The sequence below is a fragment of the Aptenodytes patagonicus genome, chromosome 2 (assembly GCF_965638725.1).
Source record: "Aptenodytes patagonicus chromosome 2, bAptPat1.pri.cur, whole genome shotgun sequence".
Classification (NCBI taxonomy): domain Eukaryota; kingdom Metazoa; phylum Chordata; class Aves; order Sphenisciformes; family Spheniscidae; genus Aptenodytes; species Aptenodytes patagonicus.
The window spans coordinates 22,983,214-23,008,311 of NC_134950.1; the positions used below are offsets into that span (position 1 = coordinate 22,983,214).

General features: G+C 43.0%; 1 protein-coding gene across 2 annotated transcripts in view; it reads left to right on the plus strand.

Moving 5' to 3' along the window:
* The first annotated feature begins 6,240 nt into the window (after window positions 1–6,240).
* Window positions 6,241–25,098, plus strand: part of AZIN1 (antizyme inhibitor 1) — a 28,077-nt gene continuing 9,219 nt past the window's right edge. The window contains exons 1-5 of one of the 2 annotated variants that reach the window (XM_076329310.1): window positions 6,241–6,497; window positions 12,352–12,489; window positions 20,300–20,497; window positions 22,569–22,742; window positions 23,013–23,185. In XM_076329310.1, the coding sequence (XP_076185425.1) occupies window positions 20,396–20,497; window positions 22,569–22,742; window positions 23,013–23,185 (449 nt within the window). In that variant the 5' untranslated portion in view covers window positions 6,241–6,497; window positions 12,352–12,489; window positions 20,300–20,395. Of the gene's footprint in view, window positions 6,498–12,351; window positions 12,490–20,299; window positions 20,498–21,423; window positions 21,577–22,568; window positions 22,743–23,012; window positions 23,186–25,098 lie in introns of those variants that run through there. The other variant, XM_076329311.1, reaches the window with a different exon arrangement.

The following is a 25,098-nucleotide window of genomic DNA, read 5'->3' on the forward strand; positions in this document are numbered from 1 at the left end:
AAAGACATTGACAAGTGGAAAGTGCTTCTCCAGGGGTTAGCTGGAAATCTTCCTCTTGAAGACTGTGAGTCTTCACTCTCGACGAAATGCCCTACCAGCCAGGGGAAGCTCAGCAAAACTGGGGGCTGCCGGGGGACACTGTGTCTAGAAATCACGAGAAGGACATGTGCATGTTCGGAAAGCTGGAAGGTGACTGACAAGAACAGCTAGCAAGCCAAGCAGCCTGAAAACACTCTTAATCATTGCATAGAGCTAGGACTGCATTTGGGGACAACTACTTACACAAGAACTACAGGGCTGAGAATAAACATCTGGGAACAAAAACCCCTTGCAAATGCAACAAACAACAACAAAGAGAGTATTCATTCTGAAAGAGTTAATAAAAAAGGATCTCTCCGTTTGGTAACCACCAGTAACAGCATGTGATATGCATATTTTTAACCTCCTTGCATGGTACACAGACCACTTTATCCTGCTTTAGTGCTTGGACTGTTGCATTTTTAAGTTGATATAGTCTTATCGCTGTTGACTACTTCACTCTTCTGGGAACCAACACCTCCTGTTTATCTGCAGAGGGAAACCCCATGCCTCTTCTCCACTCCAGAGATATTTGTAATGAGAAATGATAAATTCCATGGAGGCCTAACCCTCAGCCTCTGGCTGATCTTTCAGGTTTTAGTGATGATCCATGACATGTGGATACAGGGATCTAGAGTGTGACTGATTAATACACAACTCAGTATCTACCACGTAATGAGCCCAAGTAATTTCTAACCTGGGCTGGATTTGGGCACATTTTCTAACAGTAAAAAGTCCATACCCTGTTGCAGATACTTAAAGATTTTGAGTCTTCTTTACTAGTTAATGTGGCATAGGCATGCAGGTCGCTAGACTCTCAAGTAATGCTCATATTTAAATACTCTTTTCAATAGTCATAGAATCATAGAACAGTTTGGGTTGGAAGGGACCTCTAAAGGTCACCTAGTCCAACCCCCCTGCCGTGGGCAGGGACATCTGCAACTAGATCAGCTTGCTCAGAGCCCCGTCCAGCCTGACCTTGAATGTTTCCCGGGATGGGGCATCCACCACCTCTCTGGGCAACCTGTGCCAGTGCTTCACCACCCTCAGCGTAAAAAATTTCTTCCTTCTATCTAGTCTAAATCTCCCCCCCTTTAGGTTAAAGCCATTCCCCCTTGTCCTGTCACAACAGGCCCTGCTAAAAAGTTTGCTGCCATCTTTTTTATAAGCCCCCTTGAAGTACTGAAAGGCTGCAATAAGGTCTCCCCAGAGCCTTCTCTTCTCCAGGCTGAACAACCCCAACTCTCTCAGCCTTTCCTCATAGCAGAGGTGTTCCATCCCCCTGATCATTTTTGTGGCCCTCTTCTGGACCTGCTCCAACAGGTCCACGTCTTTCTTATGCTGAGGGCTCCAGAGCTGGACACAGTACTTCAGGTGGGGTCCTTATTTCCAGTCCTTATTTCATACCTCAGATATTTAGTTCACAGTCATTTTTTTTTAGTCTCTGTCTATCCAGTCTAGATTTTTTGGAGGTAAAAACATTCTAACATTGGAATGATAGGAGACTGTAGCTAACTGGGCTTACGATATATTGCTGGATACCCCTAAAACAGGATTGAATTTCCTCTTGCTCTTTCCTTCTACCTTTGATTTTGTAAAACAACCCCAACTTAATTTTACTTACTTGTGATATCTTTATATAGTGCTTTGAGCTGCTTCCATTAATTTTCCATGTGTGATATCACCCCACAGGCATCTATAGAAGCTAAGTCAGTCAAAATAATGCTGCTATATACACCCTTTTTAACCTTTGTGTAAACAACTTAGCATGAGTATGAGATCTATTCTGTAACTATTCTGTGTATAAATTACACTTAAACTTACTCTTCTGAAGTCAGACTAATCCATGCTAGGAAGTTGGGACCTTATTTCTGCCCCAGTTGTTTTGATCCAGTAAATGATTCAGTAAATATAGGTAAGAGGTGACTGCTCCATATGAGTTAAGGCAGAGATGTCTTTCCTCCCACCACTTCTAGGCTTTTAATAATTATGAGTCATTCCTCCAGCTGGTTACCAGTATTTCTGTCAACTAGACAGGAACAGTGGTAGTTCCAAAGTATGCAGCAATGAAAAAGGTCTGAAGATCAGAGTATCAATTGATATTACTTCCACAAGGTCCTATTTATACAGGTCGTTTTACTAAACAGAGAGACAATTTGAACTCTAGTATTTCTACAGCATTGTGGGCACAAGGGATTCAGAGCTGTCACAGCCTTCATTTTCCTTTTCTTGTGCCTCTGCCCCATGCATGGGCATTCCTGCCTTGAGCAGCTCAGACAAAAATGCAATTTGGACTGATTCTTTCCTCCCACCGCAACGGCTGGGTGCTCCGGCTGGATGGCTACAGATTGTTAGCCATACCTGGCACTGAGTGCCGCCGCGTGTAAGAGGAGCCAGCAGAGGGACCATACTGTCAAGTTCAAGCATTCAGAAATCTAAGCAACCTTTTCCCTACATCCAAAGGTGGATCACTATTTGTATTTGTCTTCTGTTGCGCTAAGTTTTCAGTAGCTAGGGACATTTTATTCGCAATGGAAGATGAAATTCCTGCATAATCACATAATTCCTGCACCTGAGGCTTTAAGAAAAAACACCGACTGCTGCAGGAGTTGGCAGCAGTGGGGGAAGAGGAAGAGGAGATGGAGGAGGAAATAATCTCATTCTCTCACCTGCAGGAGCGGAATCCGACCCTGCTGCTGACGCCTGGTGATAGAGGGTGCATCAGAGAGGGAGAGGAAATGGGAGAACCAGAGGAGAGAAGAGGTAGCGTGTAGGAAGACATAAAGAGAAGGAAATACTTGGGATTAGCGGGAAAGGTCATCGGGCTATGCAGCCTTCAGACATCTCTCCAAAGCAATTTGAAGCTCCTAACCACTGGGTTGCCTCACCAGTGAGTATTTTTTGCACTCCAAAAGACGAGGTGGGGAAGGGTGTCTTTCCTGCCCTGGTTTATCTGCGTCATAGGGATAACACCTGATTTTGTCTACATCCAACTGTGAACCGTGCTGAAAAGAAAACGTGGAGGCAAAAAAAAAGGAAATGTGGTAGAAGTGCCTCGCAGTTGGAAGGGGAACTCAGGGCTGGACATGTATTTTGTGCCCTGCTGCTTTTTTGTCTTTGGAGAACAAAACGTGAATTGCTACTCTAGTAATCTATGAAATATATTGTGGGTATGGAGCCATACAAGGTTAGGAATACAAGTATTAAAACTGAGTGTAGAGAAATGTTAATGAGGCAGAAGGAAATTTTATGTTGGCTTTTTTTACATTTTGCCTCTCCAGACAAAACAGGACTGCTGTTTTGTGTAGCACTATACTACATATATATATATACATTGAGCTGTGGCATCAGTTTTCTAGTTCTGTGTTAATATCACCAGTGGTAGTGGAAACACTGTATAAAGTGTTCATCCATCAATTTTTTCTCATTTTGTGTAGTAACTATGCAGTTCAGTCTTGTACTCTCCCAAACAGTGTGCCACTCTTTTTTTTTATTCCAGGAGATTTGAGAGGATGAAGTTTATGTTTCTGTTTTCAAGTGTTGCTTCCTCCATATGAGCAGGAAATCCTCCCTCCCTCCATACGTTTTTAAAATAGCTGACAGTGCCCCCAATTAATTGCATATCAAACTGAAGTTCTTTTTCCTGTCCTACGTGACTGTCCTCCCCTCTTAAATAGTCCATCTGTTTTCTTACTCCCGATACAAATATTAAAAACATCCCCCACTACCAAAACAAAATCTCCTCTGGGAAGACGAATGTAGATGAAGTGGCAGCAACTGATGTGGCAGTTACATCACTCATATATCGCTGGGATATCTTCAGATGTTACCATCAGGAGATGTCTAAGAACATCGATAACATACATAGTTCTACATAGAACTAGTATTCATAGAATCATAGAATCATAGAATCATTACGGTTGGAAAAGACCTCTAAGATCATCGCATCCAACCATCAACCCAACACCACCATGCCCACTAAACCATGTCCCTAAGCACCTCATCTACACGTCTTTTAAATACTTCCAGGGATGGTGACTCAATCACTTCCCTGGGCAGCCTGTTCCAATGTTTAACCACTCTTTCAGTAAAGAAATTTTTCCTAAGTATTGACTTATTCTTTGCCTTTTCTCTGCTGGATCACTTTTTGGCTGCACCTAAATGCCTCCAAACTAGTCAAGTCCTTTTCCTAGTTTAAATCCATTCCAAAAATGTGTTTTAAAAAATCTACCTTCCCAAAGAATATAGCTTTCTGGATTGCTCCTCTGCGTATATCACGATAACCTTTGTCCTCCCCTCTAACCCTTCCTCCTTTCTTTGCCTGTTAATGATTCACATTTATTGTGCTGTGTCCAAGCTCTGCTCTGCCCAAATCTCTCTTCTTATCTCTCTATACCTTTTTTGGTTTGGTTTGGTTTGGTTTGTTGGGGTTTTTTTCTATACTCTGATTCCTCCTCCTGCACTTGTATTCTGGAATAGGAACCCAAACAAATAGGTAAGTCACAGATGAAGGGTGCGAAACAGAACATACCTGAGAAGACAGCAGTGTAAACCACTCCATTTTTAGTCCTCAATGCAGGGTTTGTTGCAAATATATGTGAGAGGTCTTCTGACTTTCTAATCAATGTGCGTACTTTTACTGACTTCATCCATAACCTACTAGCGCTGTTATCAGGAAAGATGAGACACTGTAATGAGACTGCATATATTTGTCAGTTCATTTCCTCCTCATTTACAATGATTTGCAAAAGAGAAGGTGACAACAGATGAAAAGAGTAAACAGACTCCATCCCTGCATGTTGTGGAACCTCAGTCTCATTTTATTTCTGAAGAGATGACAGGTATGTATCTATTCACCACTCTTCTAAATTCTCTCTGCTATAAAACTAAACAAACCCAGCTTTGCTTTGGGGAAAAAAAACCCCAAACTGTACTAACATACCTTTTTAAAAAGAAAATGAATGTGCCCTGAGATGAACAATTACTTTCCAGAACAAGTATATCTTTTGGTAGGTCTCAGTGAACTGGATAACTACATATATTAGTGTCCGGAAAGAATTGTGACTACTGGAATGAGTTTTTAAAGAAACAGCCCTGTGTGGTTTGGTAAAGTTGACATGGCAGACTGGGCTGGCAGATCAGGGTTCATCCTCAGCTCCACCATGGAACAGTTTTGTGACCTTTAACTGAGGCACCTGATCTCCGAGTGGCTCTTTTCCACTCACAGCTGAGCCGCGCTTCCTCACAAGGGTGTTACGAACATACTAAAGGCTTTGGGATGCACTGAAGACGTCCCAGTGCTTCAGTGAAACTCTGTGAAATAGATAGGTCAGCTAAATCCATCAGTTCATTTATTTACTTATGGGAGTCTTGAAGGCCCAAAATTCATGACTGAGGCTGCCAGGTATGCAGTGTGGTTAGCCTCCTCCAGTGAGCGTTATTAACAGCTTATCAATGCTCAGTGAATCAGTGTGAGTTAGTAGGCTGTTGTTAACTCGGTGAACGAGGGTTCTGACTGGCCAAAAAGACCTGGTTTCTTTTCCCATCTGCTCGAAGCAGTAGCAACACAGGATAGGTCTTGGTTTTGTGGAAGCCATTACTGACACACAGATTCAAGTTGCCATATGAACTCACGTATGGGTAACCGCCTGCCCTGGATCCTGAGGGACACCTTCAGTCGAGCCCTACGTGGTCCCTGCCCTGCCTTCTGTCAGGAACTACAAAAAGACACCAGCCTCTCCTGCGGCACCCACAGTGCCAGCCAGGGAGGGCAGCCCGCCGGGTCACTGCCCTCGCCCGGCGGGTCGCGTCCCCCGCGCCCAGCCCCGCCCCGCCCCGCCCGCACCTGCGCTGGGCCCGGCCCCGGCAGCAGCGCGGGGGCCACCGCGCCTCCTCCATTTTGGGCGGCGGGGCCCGGGGCGGCGGTGGTGGTAACGGTGTCCTCCTGCCCGCCGGCGGCGCTCGGCGCATGCCCGCCCCGCGCCTCTCGCGCCCCGGCCCGCCGCGGGGGTGGGCGGGGGGGTGGTTTCGGCGGCGGCGCCTCCCGCCCCGCGGTGCGGTGACGCGTGGCGCCGGGTCCCTCCCTGCCCGCCCGCCCGCCCTATAAGAGCGCTGCCGGCGGCCGCCCCTTCTCCTTGCCTCGCCGCTCGCCTCGCCGCCCGGTGGCCGCGCTCCCGCCTTCGCCCCCAGCTGCCGCAGCCCCGCGCCCCCGGCCCGCTCCGGCTCTGTCTCTCTCTGCCTGTGCCCTCTCGTCCCAGCGCTGCGCTGCGCTTCCCCCGCCGGTCGCCCCCGCAGCCTATGGCCCTGGAAGGCGCCGCTGCTGCCGCCTGTATTTCTGCTGTAGGTTCCCACATCCCTCTTTAAAAATTCCGCCTAAAAAGAGAAGACGATTTACCAAATCTTTCGGGCCGTTATCTCACGTGAGTACCGGTGCCGGGGGTCCCGGCGCCCCCGGCCTCCCCGCCGGGCCGGGGCTCCCACCGCGGGGGAGGCGACGGGCGGGGGGGGGAGGTGGCGACGGTGGCGACGCCCACCCTGAGCCCCGGAACGGGCCGGGGCGTCCCTCGACACCGGTGGCGGGAGGGAGTGGAAGGAGCTCTCCCCTCCCCGGAGCCTGGGGAGGGGCAGGCCCTTGTTCCCCCCCCAGTGCAAGAACGGGGAGCGGTGGCCGCGGCACCTGGGAAGGGCGGAGGGGCGCCCGGCGGGCAGCACCGCCGCCAGCCGCCGTGGCGGTGGCCGGTCGGGGAGGGGGATGGGGCCGGTTCCTCCCGCTGCCCTTTCTCCCTTCGCCCGGCGGCGTGGGGCGAGACAGGCTGCCACCGGCGGCGGCAGATGGAGAGCGGCGGGATGAGTCAGAGCCGAGGCTCCCCCTCTCCTCGGCGCGCAGCGAGGCGCCGGGCGACCCGGGGGGGCGGGCAGGCGGGAGCCGCGGCCCCCCGTGCCCCGAAGGGCGGCGGTGGCGGCGGGCGGAGGGGGTCAGCGGCCGCCGCGCTAACATGGCGGACAGCCCTGCGTGTGAGAGGCGGCGAGGCGGGAGGGGGAGGCCGGGGACTGAGGCGAGAGCTGCGCCGGGGCCGCCGTTCCCCCTTTTCCCCCAACCCCGCAGGGCGCGGGAGGGCGATGGGGCCGCCGGCTTCGCGGCGAGCGGGAGCGGGGGCTCGGCGGCCGCCCTAACATGGCGGATTCCTGCGGAGGGGGGCTGTGTGGTGTCTTCCCTCTCAGCAGCCGGGGCAGTGCCCCGCGGCGGGAGACCCGTTCCCGCCGGGCGTTGCTGTCTCTCGCAGTGTGCCTTTTCCTGGGGTGTGGGCGAGGGGCGTCCTCGCCTGGACCCCTCAGGGAGAGGGGCTCGCCGGACCGCGATGTGCTGTCCCCTCGCCCTGTGGCAGCAGCCCGGGATCGGGAGCACTGACTCCCGTGCACCTCTCAGCGGATCCTTTCCCGTCGGGTGCACCCACACGCAGGAAGCCCCCTCAGGCCTGGGGGGAGCAGCTGTGTGACAGGCTTCGAGGCTGGTGTGGCTGGCGGGGGGCAGAGAGACTGGAGAAGTGCTGGTGGCACGGCTGCGGTGTCTCTCCTTGCCTGCTTCTCAGAGGCCATGTTGTGCATCTGTAACTGTGGCTATCCATCCGGGCTCCCACTGTCATGCTCCTCTTTCCCCCTCATCTGAGCTGCGCCTATGGGTGTCTGCACGATCTCGGCATGGTGGATGGGGGGGCATGCCAAGGAGCAGGGCGGCAGAGCGAGCTGTTAGGGTACTGCACAAGTTGTAAGGGTATTGCACAAGTAACACTTTCTGGGATGAGCGCTGGGATGAGCGCTGGGATGACAGTGCAAATTGCCCTCACACAGAGGGACCAGGGGGTCCTCCAGGTATGGAAAGTGGAGCCCTTCCCTCCTGTTAGCAGTCTCCTTCCTTTGCCAGGGGCGTTTGCTGGTCATCTCAAGGACGCATGTTTTCTCCCTCCCCTTGGTCAGTCTGTTGGTGTAGCAGTAGCTGGTTTGGTGCTGCCAGTTGTTCTGGAAGTCTCTTGGTTGAGCCTCAACCCCCTTGGCTTGCCTGCCTCTGCTGGTACTTGTGGTCCAGTTGGCCACAACTGTACTGGTGGCTTTTGGAAAGTACAGAGAAGAGGGTCCAGTCACTGCTCAGCTGCTGGCTGGGTGTGTGAGTGTAAAATGTGTGCACCTGGATGTCAGGCTATCCTGAGTGTGTGTGCTTGCTGTGGTGCTGTTCCATGTTTGGTGAGAGGTCAGCAGAGGTGCCTGTTACTGGTTGTAGGGGAGCTGGAGGTATGGTGTGGGAGCAGGGGGTTCATGCGTGTGTAAGGGGGGTAGTGCAAATGCAGGAACGTGGGGCAGCTGGCGTGGCCAAGGAGGATGCTGTTATGGCTCATTACTAGACAGCACTGCAGGTCTCTTCCAGTTGGCAGTCTGGCCTTGTTCAGAGCCCAAGAAGATGCATGTCTGTGCTGGGGGGACCCTGGTTGTGGTGAAGAGAGAAGTGAGCTAGCTTAAATCTTCTTTTGAGCCTTTCTGAAGTGCATCTCCTGCAGTGCAAAATCCTGCACAGCCGACATGTGCCAGTAGGCAGGAGAAGCCCTGCATTTCAGACCTCTGCAGCAGTCTCCGGTGACCGAGCAGGATTTGATTGCGTAGTCCCAGTTGAATATAGCTGCCCTGAACCACCATGTGGTGTCCAATAAAGCGGGTTAGACCTGCCTACCCTCCCAGCCAGACGCGTGGCTGGGTCTCCTGTGTGGTGGTGGGTTGGGGATGGGGGGAGTGCTGCCCCACTTGCGCCTCCACCCTGGCTGCTGGATTTTTGGCTCTGAGGGTACTGCACTTGCCTACTATCCTTCCCTGGATAAATGTGGGAGGCAGCGGTGCTGGGGGGGAGGTGGGGGTTGTGAATAATGGTGATGGTAGGAGGGGTTTGTTCCAGTCTGGACTGGTCCAGTCTAGTTCTTTCCTTCCTGTCACCGTGTGAACAATGCTGCTGCCGCCGTGGCTGATGCTTGCGACACGGCAGCCCCCTCCCCGTGTGCTTCAGGCTGTGGTGAGCTCCCTTCCCTGCCTGCTCTGCCTGCCGTAGGCCGAGCCCCCTGCAGCCAGCCAGGCTGCTGCTCCCCCTGCCCTGTCCCTCCCACTGGGCCTTGAGCTCTGGGGGAAGGCTGTTAAACCCCAGAAAAAGAGGGGTCTTTACAAGACTTTGGGAGGTGGAGGGTGTTGTTCGGTGGTGAACAGCAATGGGAATGTTTCTCCTGTGGGGACAGTTTTACTGGAGGCAAGAGGCAGGCTTACTGCCTTTCAGTGCTGCAGCCTGCCCCCAGGCAAGCGGCTTGTGTGTCTTGCTGCTCCCTGTGCTGGAAGGCTGGTGCAGGTGTGTGTTTGCAGCAATGCTGGGCTGTATGGTCTGGAAATGATTCCATCTCTCTCATTAAAGGAGAGACAGAGTGCTCTGGAAGGGAATTAAGACTGTCCCTTCCTGAAAGGGAGGATTAATTGTGTAAGGGACTAATTTGGGTATAATGGCAAATTTCAGTTCAAAATGCTGTTGATGTAGCACAGGAGCAAGAGTGAGGTTGACAGAATTCCTCAGGGACCCGTGTTCCCTTCAGGACCTGCTCTCCCCCCGGGACCGCCTTGCCACAACACCCTGACCCTGATCTGGAAAAGGTCTATTGTAACAGAAGAATAGCTGGTTTTTTTGTGGACCAGAGTAACTTTGGTGCCTCCAAGTCTGCCAGTTGGTGTAGATATGCGAGGTCATCGTATTGCTGGATTTTTAGGGTTTGGTTCACGGATAGTTAAGCTGAGGTCACTAAAGGGTCTCTTCAGAAATGGAGAGATGCAGTGGATAATTTTTTTCAAAGAAAATCGGTGCCTGGTTTTGTAGACCTGTCTGTATCAGACATGGGGAGCTGAGGGGGCTGGGGAGCTGAAAAGGGCCTGGCCCTGACTGGCCTGCCGGTGCTCATAGAGCTTGCTGCGGGGATGCAGTTGTTCTGGCAAAACTATGCGCTGTGGATGACTGGGGGGTTATTTTGTTCCTCAGAGGAGTGTTACTATTCAAGTACAAAGTACAGCATTGCTGGTTGAGCTGCAGTCAAACTTGAGGCACCTGCTAGTAGAGTATACTAACAGATGATATATAAATACATGCATATAGGTGTCACTTGAGTATTAAAAGACAAAGCTGCCTTGTTGATTATTCCTGCAACTCAAAGCTCTCGGTTTAGCAAAGAATGCTTTTATACCGACTTTAAGACCCTTAAACAATGAATGCTTCATTGTGGATGATCACATGTGCAATTTTTCTAAAACTGGGTTTGTCCATATGGGTTATGGACATCTAATAGGCTTCTGCTGCTTAAAATGGTAGTCCTGCTCTGCCACAGTACAGCAAACTAACTCTTTGTGCTTGTTAAAGCAGAGTAAAATTACTATGATTTAAAAGGCTCAAATAGTACCATTTTCCTCTCTGGATATTTAATATTGGCAAACCTGCACAAAAGAGGGCAGTCAGACTATTTTTTATATATTTGTGTAGATCCTTCAGATAAGTAATTCTCATTTAAAAGAAATTCTGAAGGGCAGTTAGAACTCAGTGCAGCTCAGGGTTGACTTGCTACAGAAAATGATTGGTTTTCATTCCAGCTCTGCGGGAACTTTCGCTGCATACTTTCTTCTTAGGTCATGTGAGAATATTTATTGGAATAGTACTGCAGGTGATATTTGTCTGAAGCATGGCTTTTTAAGTTTTGCACTAAAGGTCATGCACTCGCCCTAGAAGCACCTGTTTTTAATGACTTGTTTTGCTGGGAAGGTAAACTTAATTCATGATCACTGGAAAATTTGTATGAGTTCTTGAGTGTAATCAGAACAGCACTAGAAAATAGTGGAGCTACTAGTTAATTTTACAAAAGGAAAGTGTTGCCAGCTTTTAAAACTGTTGTGTGCGTACTCTGAGAACTAAATGTTGCTGACTTCTTGCTTTAGTGGAAGAAAAGGATAAGATTAAATATACGGCATATACATTAATTCTGGCTGGCAAAATTCCCTAATATCTCAATTAGCTTTGAAGCGCTGAGGTTTATTTTTAATATTATATGCTACTGAATGCTAATTTAGATGGTAAAGCTGAAGAGATTGCTCTGTGGAGTTGCTGTGAAACAGTTGCCCTCAAGTTGCATTCACTCTGTAATTCAGTACTTTATAGAGTATACTAGTTTAGTTTTCTAATAGCAAGAATAAGTGGAAAAATACACTTCAGCAGTTTGCTTCACTGTAATGCGGTTGAAAAGATGGTCATTTGGGTTAGGTAATTCCCAGAAGCCAGGTTTTTGTAGTCACCATGTGTAGTCTGGTTTAAATAATGAGAGCAGCAAAGACTTATTTTTACAATAGGTTGGTGCATTCCATGTTTTATGCCATAGACCACAGTGAATTTGTAGTAACTTTGTTGTATGTTGGGTTTCACATGACCAGTTCTGTACTGTATTTAATTCCATGAAAATGACAGTTCCTTTTAGAAGGAATAACTTCTCAGCAGAACTGGTTAATGTTTCCTTGACTACTGCTTATGTTCGTTGTACTGTTTTGTGTGATTGTTTTACCTTAATTTGAGTAAGCTAGCCTTGTACTTTAAAATGCTGCTTTGGTGTTGTGTGTAATAGCCTTTTAAGGGCCAGCCGAAACCTCATTCCTGAAGGCAAGCATACGTTTCTTTTTACTGTCTTGGTCATCTCTGGATTTGTCTGGTGTTCAGTTTCACTATATAAAGCACTATTTTTCACCCACATAGCTTTTTCACCCACATGCTGTGTTCATTCACAGCAGTGGAAGAAATAACATGGCAAGGGAATTCTGAACTAGAAAGGAAGTGGGGAGGGGAAGAGTCACAGTGGTTACAGGGTTAAAAGCACTTCTGGGAGGGTAGTCCAGTATTAAGGCATACTACCCTAAAGCAGGATCATGTAGAGCTCTTGGCCTTTAGTTTTGAAAATATTCCAGTTCAGACTATGAAAGGTAAGTACAAACAAGCAGTTTCATGTGCATAATTCATGTGTTTTAGCTGTTCTTCATACATCTGACTTGATCTGGCTCAGAGTTTACATTCACTCTTGAAAACTGGGCATTTTATGTGATTATAAACTTTCATGGTGGGGTCTTGCAAGCCTCCTTAAAAGCACTACTGAAAAGGCATTTGTTACGTGTTTTAAGATAAAGTTTTTATTTTGTTCTGGTTTTGAAATTTATATGCATTTTCTCCTGCAGGGCAAAATCTCTGATCAAGTTTACAACTATCCAGAGGGCTTAGGAGAAGTGCTTTATAGAGAACAGTTCGACTTCAACGCTGAGCCACCTTGGGAACCTAGCTGATGATAGTAGGGTTCCATCTCCTAACTTGTCCATGTAAGTATCTTCTCTCTTCATCTGTATGCAGGAGGATAACCACTTCCAAAAATACAAACAGCATGTATTGGCTTTTTGATAAGTAAGATAACTGTCTTGATGTAGATGATCAAAATTTGGAAATAGTGGTGTGTATATTATATGGGTCTTTCATTCAAGGGAGGACTACAATTTTTACTCGCCTGATACTTTTCTCAACAGAGTTATCTGATGAATTTCTGAGAGACTTAAACGTGTGAGTAAACTTGTAGAGTTACTTTTCTGAATTAGGGCTGTTGGCTGCAGAAATCCTAAAATAAAATGCTGTAACTTCAGTCAGTGGTAATTCTGAAGTCATGAGTTGGCACTGCATGACTGTTAACATCAAATCATGATTTGCTGAGTACTGTGTGATTTCTTACGGTATTTTATACTGAAATAGTTAAAATTTGCTATTATAAACAGTAACTAATGCTGATCATGAAGGGTGTGCCTTCCCAAATGCCTGTCTCCATTATTTGCTAATTACTGTCCACTTCCACAAATAGTTGTAGTTGAGCTACAGTAGAATGTGGAATTCTGTGTTGAATGGAAATTGTGTACCAATTATAAATGCCTTTACATTTTTAAGAGGCAAATAGTTATTAAAGAAAAAAAACATAACTGAAAACGAATGTGCGTAGCTGATCTTAAGGAGCACAGAAAACTCTGGAATGTGTGTAGTTATCCTGTTCTGTTAACATAGAACAGTAGCTTTATGTGGCTTTAACAATAGCCTTAAATGTATTTGTAAGATCTGAGTTAAGCTGATTTTATACACTTGTTTTTTTCCCTGTCTAGCTGAAGGCATTTTCGTTTGGTTTAGTACCTATAAATTATATAATGCTTTTTAATGTAAAACTTGAGAATGAGAATGGTTAAGTGCATCTAACTGAGCCAGGTACTTTTTAAAGACCATAAAGAGTCCAAATGCCAGTTGTGTTAGTATGTCTCCTAATAAGGTACTTAATGTAGATGACCCTGTTCTTTGAAAATACTGCAGTAAGGGAGGCACAGGGTGAGCTTGGTTTATCATGATCTCTGGCTTTATCTCAAGAGGATATGTTCTTTTTTGTTTTGTTTGAAACACTGAATTAACTGCATATATCTGGTTCCATAGATAACTGCTCTATTCAAGTCAATACAGTTAACACTGAAAATTCTGACTATCACTGTTATTTTGTAAGTGTCACATGATTTTTATAAGCAAAAGATCTGAGAAAATTGTTTCTCTCGTTCAGTTTCTGCGTTTCAGCTCGCTCTTGTATGTGGGTAGAACTCTTGCATGGCATTTTGCACTTCAACAGGAATAAAGTAAAGTAGCAAAAAGAGAGGAAAGGCAGAAGAATTGTTAGGAGAAGGAGTGAATAAAGCAGAAACTATTAAGGTACTATAAATGCATTTTAGTTTCTAAAATCGTTCCGAAGGAATTTTTGCTTTGACCGAAGTTTTCTCTTTGAGGAGAAGGCTGTTCTGGTGCCTTTATTGAGATTATTCTTTCTCTAACTGGTAGACTGATGTGCTGTGGCAAATAGTGCAAGGTATAGCTTGTCCTGGAATGGAAATGCCGCTGGATTTGCTGTTTCTGTGACTGAATGTTCAGATGATCTGTGTGTTTATTTTGAGCTTGGATCTATTATGCCTTCAGTAATAATATACTGTACACAAATATAAGTAGTTCAGTATTGAATGTAGTGGTGATGTAGGTAGTGTAGTCTGCAAGTGTTAGCCAGTAAATCTGTACCTGTTTTGGTGTGCTGAGGCACAGGTGATTGCCTCAAACACAGCTAAGATGCAAGTTAGCTAGCTAATTGGTAGTTTGAGTCCTGTTCAACCTGCAAAGTGATTTAATGGGAAAAAGGTCAGTTGGGCTTTTAAATATAATTACTAATATTATCTTCCAATGGAACTCAAATAAAAATCTGTCTGAAGGTGTACTTACATTCCCATTAAACTTGCTTCCTTTTTATAATTCTCTCTCTCCCACTTTTGTCCTTGTATTACGCTGGCCAAGGAAGAACTTAGGATTTAGTTCTGTCTCTTTCTTCAAGCTCTGACTTCCTGAGCAGTCTGGCAACTGTGGTCTGAAGTCTTGCTCCTTTGAAAATCTGTTCTATTTATTGCCACATTTGGTTGATCAAAAATGGAGGGAATTAGCAATGGAAATGTGATCTATTAACGAGCCCTGTCTATGCCAAGTGGAAGCAGTAGTTTTCTGGACTGGCTGGCCTTTAAAGCTGTCTTGACTTTGTCTAAATGGGACTGGGTGGCAATCGGGGAACAGGAGGGCTGGCAACGGGGAGGCCAAATACTAGTATTGACTAAGCAAGTAAGAGGATAGGATAGGGAATTAACTGCTTGCACTGTCTCGAAAGAAGTGCTGGTATGGTACCACAGAAGTATACATGCACTTACAGTATTCAAACTTCAAGAAAACATAAGGAGGTTCTTGAAAGCATGGTTCCTGTAGAAGGTATCAGATGGGGCGTTATTTTTTAGTATCTACCCCCTTTGCTTGCTTACTTCAGCAGAGAATGCTCTCTTTACATTGCTCATTTACCTGTGTGGAATAGTCCTCAGAGAATGGTAGGATGCAACTAACTTAAGCTGTACAGGTACTCTGCTATGACCCTCAGTGGATTTGTACTGAGAGGCAACTTGGGTAATGCACAGTGTCCACTACCACTGTAAATAGACACCTGCTTCAGCATTTCCATCAGTTGGTTAGTGGCTGCATTCAGCTAACTGAATGATAAGGATATAAGTTGGTGAAATGGCATCTTGGAATTTTTTTTAAAAGATACTCACGTTATAAATAGGCATTTCCTGCACTGAAAACAGAGGACTCATGTTTCTACTTTTCTAGTATACCTATTCTGTATTTAATTGTCAATGTTAGTGACAAAATGCTTCTATTTTTTCATCTGTTACCCCTGAAGAACCAGTATTGTAAGGCATGTAAGGTGAATGTATTTTACGTCTTTATGATTTTTGCATCAGCACAATTGCTAATCTCATAAATATTTATTTTGCTTAAGACATGTAGTTGAAAGGCATTATTGGGAGCCTGTTTGGTTTGCAGAGGCTTTGTTCTTTGCAGAGGAAGTTTTTAATGAAAGAACCAAACCTCAAGGGTTTTTTTTCAGGCCAAACAATATGTAGTTCTGAATGTAAAGAAAAAAATTGAAAATGATGTGTTTGTTATGGAAGCTTGCATATGACAAGCATGTGTTTAATTAGTCACTTTTCAGAGCATTTTAATTTTCTTCTATTCCAGATGTCTGCATTAATTGCAGTGCTTAAATATGTAAACTTTTATCTTAAAGTTCTTCATCTGGGAAGTCATTGTGTTAAACCCTAAAGAGCCTGAGGATGTAACGCTTACTTCAAAGCAAGCAATTGCATGCCTATGTAGAAGTCTCATACCACTTGACAGCTTTTGTTTGCCCTAAAATATATGTCCTGGAGCCTTGTGCAGACTAACATTTCAGGTGGTAAAATGGGTGGTGTTACCACGTGAAGTCTGTCAAATCATGACTTGCAGCCAGTCAGCACTTCCAACAAGGACTGAACTCTGTACTGTAATGATTTCTGACTTACGGACATAGAAGAAGTCTTAAGCCGTCCTCTCGATTTCCTTCTATGTGTATTGATCTTTCACAAATTTTATCATTGATTCTCCTCACCCCTCAGGAGGGGGTCAGTCAGAACAGAGTAAGGTTATAGCACAATCCTAAATCCTACTGCAGGTATTAACCCGTTAAACATTTCTCAAGTATGAACTGTTTTGTGGTGGTGCTGTAGCAGTGCTGGTAGGAATTTCAGTTTTCTCTTTGTAGAATATTCTCCCTATCTTGTTCTCAACAGGACTGAAAAGATGTAATTTCTTCTAGAGCAGGAGAAATTGGAGAGGAGTGGGCTGTGACTCTGAGGACGGAAGTTGGTAGGCTAACATTAGCTTTTTTTGCTAGATGAATTTTGCTAAACAAGAAAGCTTAGACATCATGGACATGCTTAGAAAAAGCAGTCGCTGTTTAGCAGCCTGAGAGAGGTTATACTAGGTTGTTTATGGGTTGTTGCAAGCTATTTTATTAAGTCTGTACTAGCATGGATTCCTTTTCGTCCCTGCCTCTTGACCATGAGATGCTTTTGGATGAATGAACTACAAGAGACAAGGTCTGTTTTAGGAAATGACCTTTATCGAAGCTAACTTAACCAGATAAGTGTTCTTTTTGTTGTTGTTTTGGGGGAGATAGTGGTAAAGAGGCCTCCTCCTCCCATGCTTTACTCGAACCAGTTCTGCCCCTCCTCCCCACGGGATCTCCCCAAAAGTAAAAGGGCAGGTTTTGGAGTAAAGTATTCTTCTACGTCATCTCTGTCTGAAACGTATAGACACCACAGTAACTATGAAAAAACCTTTCTTTTAAGAGTACTACAAAATTAGCTTAAATGTACTCCAGTGTAACTCAGATGAAACCAGGACTCGAAGAAAAAAAGCTAGCTGTTGTTTAGATCGAGCTTCTTCATTTGAAATACGAAGCACCAGCAATTAGCCTGCAGGGGGTGTGTGTCTGGTGAGTCTAAAAACCTATTCAGTGCTGTGACTGGTTTTGCTGGGTCTACTGAGACCTGCCAGCAGGGCAGATCGGGGGTGTGCATTCATTCAGTGGAAGGGACTCTTGACCATCTGCACTCTTTAGAATGTAGGAGGTGCCTTGTAGTATGAAAAAAAAAAACAAACCCAACCCACCAAAACTTTAAAATCTAAGTGGTATGCTTGTATATACAGTAAATCCTTAAAATGCTTTAGTTTTGCCTTCAGGCTTTTTTGTACAATACGTCAGGGAATTGTGAGCTTATGATTAGAAACACAGAATTTGTCCGACTTGAATAAACAATAAAAAGAAGCTCAGATGTGAGGTTTCTGCCAGCCCAGTCACTTCTCACATGCAGGTACTTCAAAGTATTTACTGGTTGAATGTGAGTGGGGAGAGGGAAAGGAACTGGGATCATGGAAGCTCATCCTATACAGTCACTGTGTCAAAATGTTGCCACTGAGTTTTGCTGAACTTTTTCTGAAGTCATAGGACAGATTAGATGTGTCCTAAAGATGTTATCGATTTAGAAGCAGCACAAAACATAGCTGAAATTTGAAAAATTTCCCTTAACACCCCTCTGTGTCACAAAAGGATTAAACTTGTGGTTTTTGAATGGTTAACAGATCTGCTACATTTGAATAATCTGCTGAAAATGGAAATCACTTTGCTCTTGCATGTGTTCACCGTGGTTGGTTTACTTATTCTTCTCTTTGGGTATTATTTTTCTTGCAAGAAGACAACAAAAGAGCTATTATTGTAGAAGAAAAGTTTAATGTGTTTATTACATAACCAGCAAGTTCCTGAGGATGCATAAAGTACTTTAAAACTTAGTTAAACATTAGGCTGTTTAAATCATAGTGTAAAGAAATTGTGCTAAAAGAATTAAACTCTGCTGTTAGCTTTTTTCTTCTTTTGATCTTCACTTTTTGAATGCTCCAAAACTATATCAAACTTTCAGTAAAATGCTGATGCCAGCTTTTCTTTCCGGGGCGGGGGGGAGACGGGGAACAAACCAAACTCTTTTTGGTACTCTGCTCCTGGAAATCATGGATATTTTATGGAGGTGAAGTGTTGAGGACTTTGCTAATCAGCTAGCAAATCAAGAATACTGATGAAGTACCTGTTCAGAGGGTGACAGTAGCTATGTAAACGTGACTGTGGTGCTCATGTTTGTTTCACTGATTCTAAGTCAAACTTAGTTCACAAGCTTGTATTTTTTTTTTGTTTGGTGGTAGTTTTTTTAAGGAGTTTTAGCTATTACTCTCAAACTTAAACTGACATGTGACTGACTGAAGACGTTTTTCCTGGCTATTACAGTGTCTACCACCTAGTCATTGTTTTTATAATTGTAATTTACTTAAATCCTTACATCAATGTGATAATTATCTTGCTCTTTCATGATTGTTTTGGATCTTCAGGATTCCCTTAAATAAGCATATGACTCGCTTTACGTGTGAGACAAGTGTGTTCTTACCCAGTGTACTTGTCTTTATCATTCAACTTCTGAATATAACTGGAAATTCTCACTGCCACTGAGTTAAATTCACCTGGTGGTAAATACTTCTCTTAAACATAGGTGGCATACTTGAGTTATGCAGAAAGCACATAAAACTCTGCTGGCTCATTCCCCGTTATTGGGTGTAATGACAAGCAGGAGCAACTCCTGCTTAGTTGTCTTAGTATTAGCTTGAGCAAAGGTAGCTTTGTTGATATTAACAATGTTAACCAAAGTTAAGTTGCAAAGTGTGGGGGTTTTTTTTGACTGGGGGGGGGTGGTGGAAGAAACATGAGACAGAGTTAATACCATGGCCTTGTGACCATTTGAGGCCAAAATTATCTGCTTAGCTTTTAGAGTCTTAGTGAAGCATTTTTTTTTACCTTCGGCTGTAATGTCTCTGGTTTCTATCAGCACTTTTAATTAGAAAAATTATTTTGTTATTTCAAAGCCAAGTACAAGTGGCTTTAGAAAACAACCATCTCTTTTTATTTTTTTGTAAATACTATGCAACTTCTTTTGAGATATTAAAGTCTTGGGTGTTTGTGTAAAGAAGGAATCTAGTTAGCTGGCTGTTTTTGATCAGTCTTGTGTTAGTCATAGATGACAGTTAAAAAAAGTCTGGTCAGTCAGTTGCTATAAACTAATAAACTTTTAAACAAGACCTACAACTCTAATGGAATGTAAACTACAGATTTTTGTGTTCATCAAGTAAGGCTGATGAATGTATATAATCAGCTGTTGGCAGTTTTCTGCTGTCTCCTGATTTTCACTTGAGACTGACTATTTAATCCATATTCTAAGACTGTGTATATTTAACTATGTTTTCCGTCTTGGGACCTTGTTGCTTATAAGCAGTGTTTTCCAAAAGACAACCTGAATCAACATCTAATTTGCAGTGAGGGTTTGAGGATAAACAAGATGCAAATAAAGCTAGGCTATAACTGTTACTTTCTTTTAATACCAGTTCCACTTACTGAGATTAATTTTAATTTTTAAAACTACTTCTAGCTAGTGGCTTCTTTCTGTTAACCTCTATTGAAGTGAAGATTTTTTTAAGTGTTGTAGGTAATCTTATGAACAGAACAACAAAATAAATGCCTAGTAAATACAATGTGTGAAGGCAATGGTTATAAATTAGCATCTGAACAAAAAACAGAATGTTAACACAAATATGTGAATCTAACAAATATCAATGCTAACATTGATAAACTACAAGTTTTCTTTAACAAATTCAGAAATGTTGTATTACAGACAGTCTTCCAGTTCCATACTTGAATACTAATGTCACTTAAGATGCTATACTTAAGAATAGCTGAGCTGAGGTGCTTGTACAAGTATGCAACACTTGCAGTATCTTCATAGTTTGCGTAAGCTCAACACAGATCAGTGTGCATACAGTCGGGGATGCTTCCCAAGACCAGTCTTGCGTCAGTGGTTTCTTAGTCATCTTTAAGTTAGTATCAGATTTAAAGGACGCAGCTTCTATTTTATTCTTGGCTTCAATTGAATTGCACTATCCTTATCCCTGGCAAATGGAGGTGGACAGAGTAAAAAAAAAAAAAAATTTGATTTTTGTAGAGTGTGTGTGTTACTGTTTGTAGTACATCAGATGTAGAAAGCTCTTTCTAATTTTTAAATAGTGGCCATAGTATGCTTTGTGCCTCTCTTCCCATTGATTTATGTTTTCTTTGAACAGTTTGTTGCATAATTTAAGGACCCGGGTATAAGGCTTGGAAGCCCATCCCTTGTGTTTCTTGGTTTATGACTGTCGGCTTTGTGGAATACGGCTGAGATGAAAGGATTTCTTGAGGATGCAAATTACTCCATTGGCCTGTTGGATGAAGGAGCAACTCTTGCAGATGTTATTGACAACTGTATTTATGAACATACTCATGTAAGTTTATAAGTTTTCCAAATCTTCTGGTTTAGTTCTCTAAGTCTTCAAAGTAAGTCAAGGTATTTAGCACTGATGAGCTGACAGCAAGAAGGGAACAGTCGTCTAAACCTCACCTTATAAAGTAGTTTCCTCTAATTCTACTTCTTTGCTGTTTGTCTGTCTCAGGCTGAATTCTGTTGGGGAAATTTGGGCACCAATTGTTACCTCCCTGAGTGTGGCTAGCAGGAAAGTAGTCTTGCTGATGTAATTAAATACAGGTTCCCATCTCATTGTTTGAAGAGATTTTATTATTGATGGGGTTTAGACCAGGAACCTGAAATTGGGCAAGTGGATATTGCTGAGTTAGAAACTTTTTTTGCTCTTTCCCTAAAAATATGCCAAAGTTTATACAAATATGTTTGCTGAGCCAGTTTAAAACCATGTTTAAAATTTCTGTGGTCAATCACGGTTGTATGGTTATACATCTTCTCGTTACCCTTCTCTCCATTGGAAATATGGGTATGAGCATATTGTGAGGTGTTGCCTTTTTTCTTTCAAGAAAATAAACTGGTCTAAAAGCTATTAAGGTTTGGCAATCTACTGAAAAGAAACTTAAATGTGTACAATAATAGTTTTATTGAATAAGGCTTCACTCACTTAGGAGGCAGGAAGATGTTGTAGTCTTTGTTTTATAGACAAGATTGTAGAAAGAGCTTTTAAAAAAAAAAAAAGTAGTTTTATTAAGCAGATGCTGTATCCTTAATATGCCATACCTATGAGTTGTTCACTTTTCCCTTGGTTTAGCAGAACTAATGTTCAAATGCAAGTGCTCAACTATAGTACAGCAAATAGCTAAATCCCACGGCCTTCTGAACACAGGTGTAGGATTCCCAAATCCTGATTCCTAATATTCTTTTTCTGTCTAGCAAATAAATAGGTAAACTACTGGCAACATGTCATGTCTCCAACCACTGGCTGGCTCACAGAGGATAGCTGCCTCCTGCTGCTTTCATTTACTCCTTTAGCTCAAGGGGTAGAGGCCTGTGCCATGGATCTAAAGCTCCAGACCCCATTCCTGCTGGTGACCCGTACAGGGGGTCAGTATGCTTCCACCCGATGGAATTTCTATTTGTGTTTTTTAAACAGAAATAAAGACATTGTATACAATAAGCCACAACATAATTTCATATCTGCGAAAGTCAAGTGCTAGAATTAACATTTGATGTACAGTCTTAATTCAGATCGATCATATATTTTGTGATGGTCTTTAATTGATATACAGTAGGCCATTCATTTACAGGAGTTTTACTGAGTGCACATTATAAATAAATATAGAATGATCTGTTTGGATTTTGATCCACTACATCCACATCATGACTTGATATCGAGAAAGACTATGGTAACAGATGCACAAGTGGGACTGTTAACAGTTTCCAGACAAGTGTCTGTACGTTTTCTTGAAGATTATGTACTTGACTCTGCAACCTTAACAACACTGAGTTTCGTTCTTAAAATTCTGTTTGAACTTTGTGCTTCACAAGATGTGGATAACAGTCTCAAACTTGACTTCCTGAATTAAAATACTATCAAACAAACTTTCAGTGAAATGAGCTATTAGCTAGATGTTAAAATAATGGTAGTGCATTAGACTTTATTCCTTGTATAATAAGCTATAAATTACGTTGAGACTGTGGAAGCTTTCATCCCAGTGGATTTTCTTCCTCCAAAAAGTTGCAGACTTCTGAAAATACAAAGTTGGAAGAGATTTGTAACCTGTTCTGTATTTTTAGATAAAATCAGCATTTGGCATTTAAGTAGTATCTCTTGTTCAGGAATCTCGGAATATTGTCTAAATAGCATTCATAATATCTCTGAAGTGGTAGGTATTCCCTTTGATTTTTTTTCTAAACTAGTTCAAATTACTATGTGAAAGTAAAAACAAGAGGATTGTTCAAGGTCAAACCTAAAAGTTAATAGCAGCATGAAAAAAATGTACATAATTCTGTAAGACTTTGTTCATGGGTTGTTTGTTTTGACAGCAAACCCACAATTTCAGACATTTTATTTTCCTGTTTTTCCTTTCTTTTAGACCGGAAAAAGAGCATTTTATGTTGGTGATCTTGGAAAGCTTGTAAAGAAGAACATACAATGGCAGAACGTGATGGCACCAATAAAACCATTTTATCCTGTAAGATGCAATTCTACTCCAGGTGTACTCGAAATTTTGGGAACCCTTGGTGTTGGATTTGCATGTTCCAGTAAAGTAAGTTTTTGCTGTGTGCCTTATTTTCTTCCATCTGTCTGCTGTTTTAAAATCAGCTTTTTGGTATTAAGTGCCATGGTTATATATAACTTAAATTGTGAACTCCTGTGCAACTGGCTGTTGCAAATCTATACTTCCACCCCAGCAGCAGTGGATAGCTTTCTCTTTAGTGTATTTGACTATTTAGTCCAGTACTAGAGCGCGTTGAACAAATTCAGTAAAGATTGACACAGTCCAGTGCACTAACTCTGGTATGCTCCTGTTTTGCAGTCTGAAATGGCATTGGTACAAGACCTGGGTATTTCTCCTGAAAACATTATATATACAAATCCTTGCAAGCAAGCTTCTCAGATAAAGTATGCAGCGAAAGCTGGGATAAACATCATGACTTGTGACAATGATATTGAGCTGAAGAAAATTGCACGTAACCATCCAAATGCTAAGTAAGTGTCAGAATTCTGGTTTTGCTTTTTATGTGGTAGAAATTTAATTTTGCCTGTATTCTGGGTTGTTTGAATTGCAAGCAAGGTACATGGCTTCTTTAATACAATTCACTTGTATCTATTTTTCTCTTCTCTGATGTTTCTTTTGAAGGTAACTCTTTTGCAACTTTTTCCCTACTGGGTCTCAGCTTCCTAATATGATAGTAAGGCCCTTGTTTTGGGAGAAATCTTGCATTTTGATTTCATAGGGCAATCTTCATGTAAAGGTTTCAGTGATTAAACTTCAGAAGTCTGTCACATCATCTGCAAGTACATCTTCCTCCTGCTCTGTTGTGGCTTCAGTGTTTTCTTTCAGGGTATTCTGTTTGGATTATTAGTGGCTTCAGCTGAAGTCAGGGCTGAGACTATCAGCAAATGAGCATGTGTATTGGGTCCCATTTAGGGTTTGGGCATGCTCTGCAGGTCTATTAAATATGCCTACAGGTATTTCCCCACTATTAAAACAGTGAGAAATTTGACTCCAGTTCTATTTTTTACTCATTTCGGTATTGGCCCAGATCAAAGCTGATGTTCTGGTTGTTAAATATGAGAGTTTTATTGCTGCCAATGTATCGTGGTCTCTTTTGGACTGATAGGTGCTCATGTCACTAAGTGTCATGTCCTTCACATAGGAATACTTTGGCTGTGGGCCATACCTTTAAGAAATTTGGAGTTGGAGCCTAAGTGAATGTTACAGTGCTTTCCAGTGATTAATGAGGTATAGCTTCCCACAAATGTCACAGAGTGCACTAAGAAACTGAATTCCTGACATCCTTGACAAAGCCCTTGGTTCTAGACAGTCCTTATTAAAGTGTCATGTCTTCTTCTGAAACTGTGGCCATAGTTGTAGAATTGGGAAGATTCTACTCAGTTCAGTGTCTGGAGACTCTGCTCATCCCACCTGGTTTTTGTTTTGGTTTTTTTTTTAGACTACCTTGAGAATTAGTATTGTTGTTGCTAGTGATTACACTTCACCCTCATGGAAGCCTGTCAGTGTTTTGCATACTGGAGAGTACTTCCTGTGCAAAGAATGTTATCTAAGATAAATAATTTTGTGTGAAATCTTGGTCTTGACGTACTTTATGCATCTGAAAGCCTTAGCAATGCTAAAAGCTGTCTCTTACATCATTAGTGTTTTACCAGTTATCACTGGTGGTTTTAGTGTTTTGTTAGTTTTTATATTGACTTATTTCCTTGAGTCTAACAGCTTCTCTTGCTGTGGATATTATAATAGACAACATCTAGAAGAAGTAAAGATGCAGATTTTTCTTGAGCTAGAGAAATTGTAAAGCGGGGAGACAGGATGAAGGAGTTTCATGAGCTAGAAAAAACAAACTCTTAAGTTCTTTTCAAGGATCCCGTAGTCTAATACTTGAGAAAGTTCCTGTTTACCAAGGATAAGAATGTCAATTTCTAGAAAAGAACTGCAATTTGCCCATCTAAATTTTCTAGAAACCTGATCTCCAGCTCTCCTACTGGGTAGAGATTTGTTTACTTCTTTTATTAGAATTCTCTTATTCAGGTCATTAAAACTTTGACGTTTTCTTCCTTGGCATAGTTTCAAAAAGTCAAAAGCCTTTATATAGCCTTATTCTTCCTATGTGTGGTTGTTATAGCTAGGTTGTCTTTTTGTAGATGAAGCTAATTATGCTTTGGCTGAGGAAATTCTGCTTAGAAAGCTGTAATTCTCACTCTCATTTTCTGAAAATTCTTGTAACTTTCTGCACTAAACTCAGTAATGGGTGGGTCTCTTTTTGTAATTGATTTTTCTGCCTTTGGAAGTCTTTAACTTGAATGATTGCAAATTTTTTAAAGAAAGAGGAGAAATGTCAGAAAGGAGTGCTTAGTCTTTCATTTCTTTATACCTTTGGATT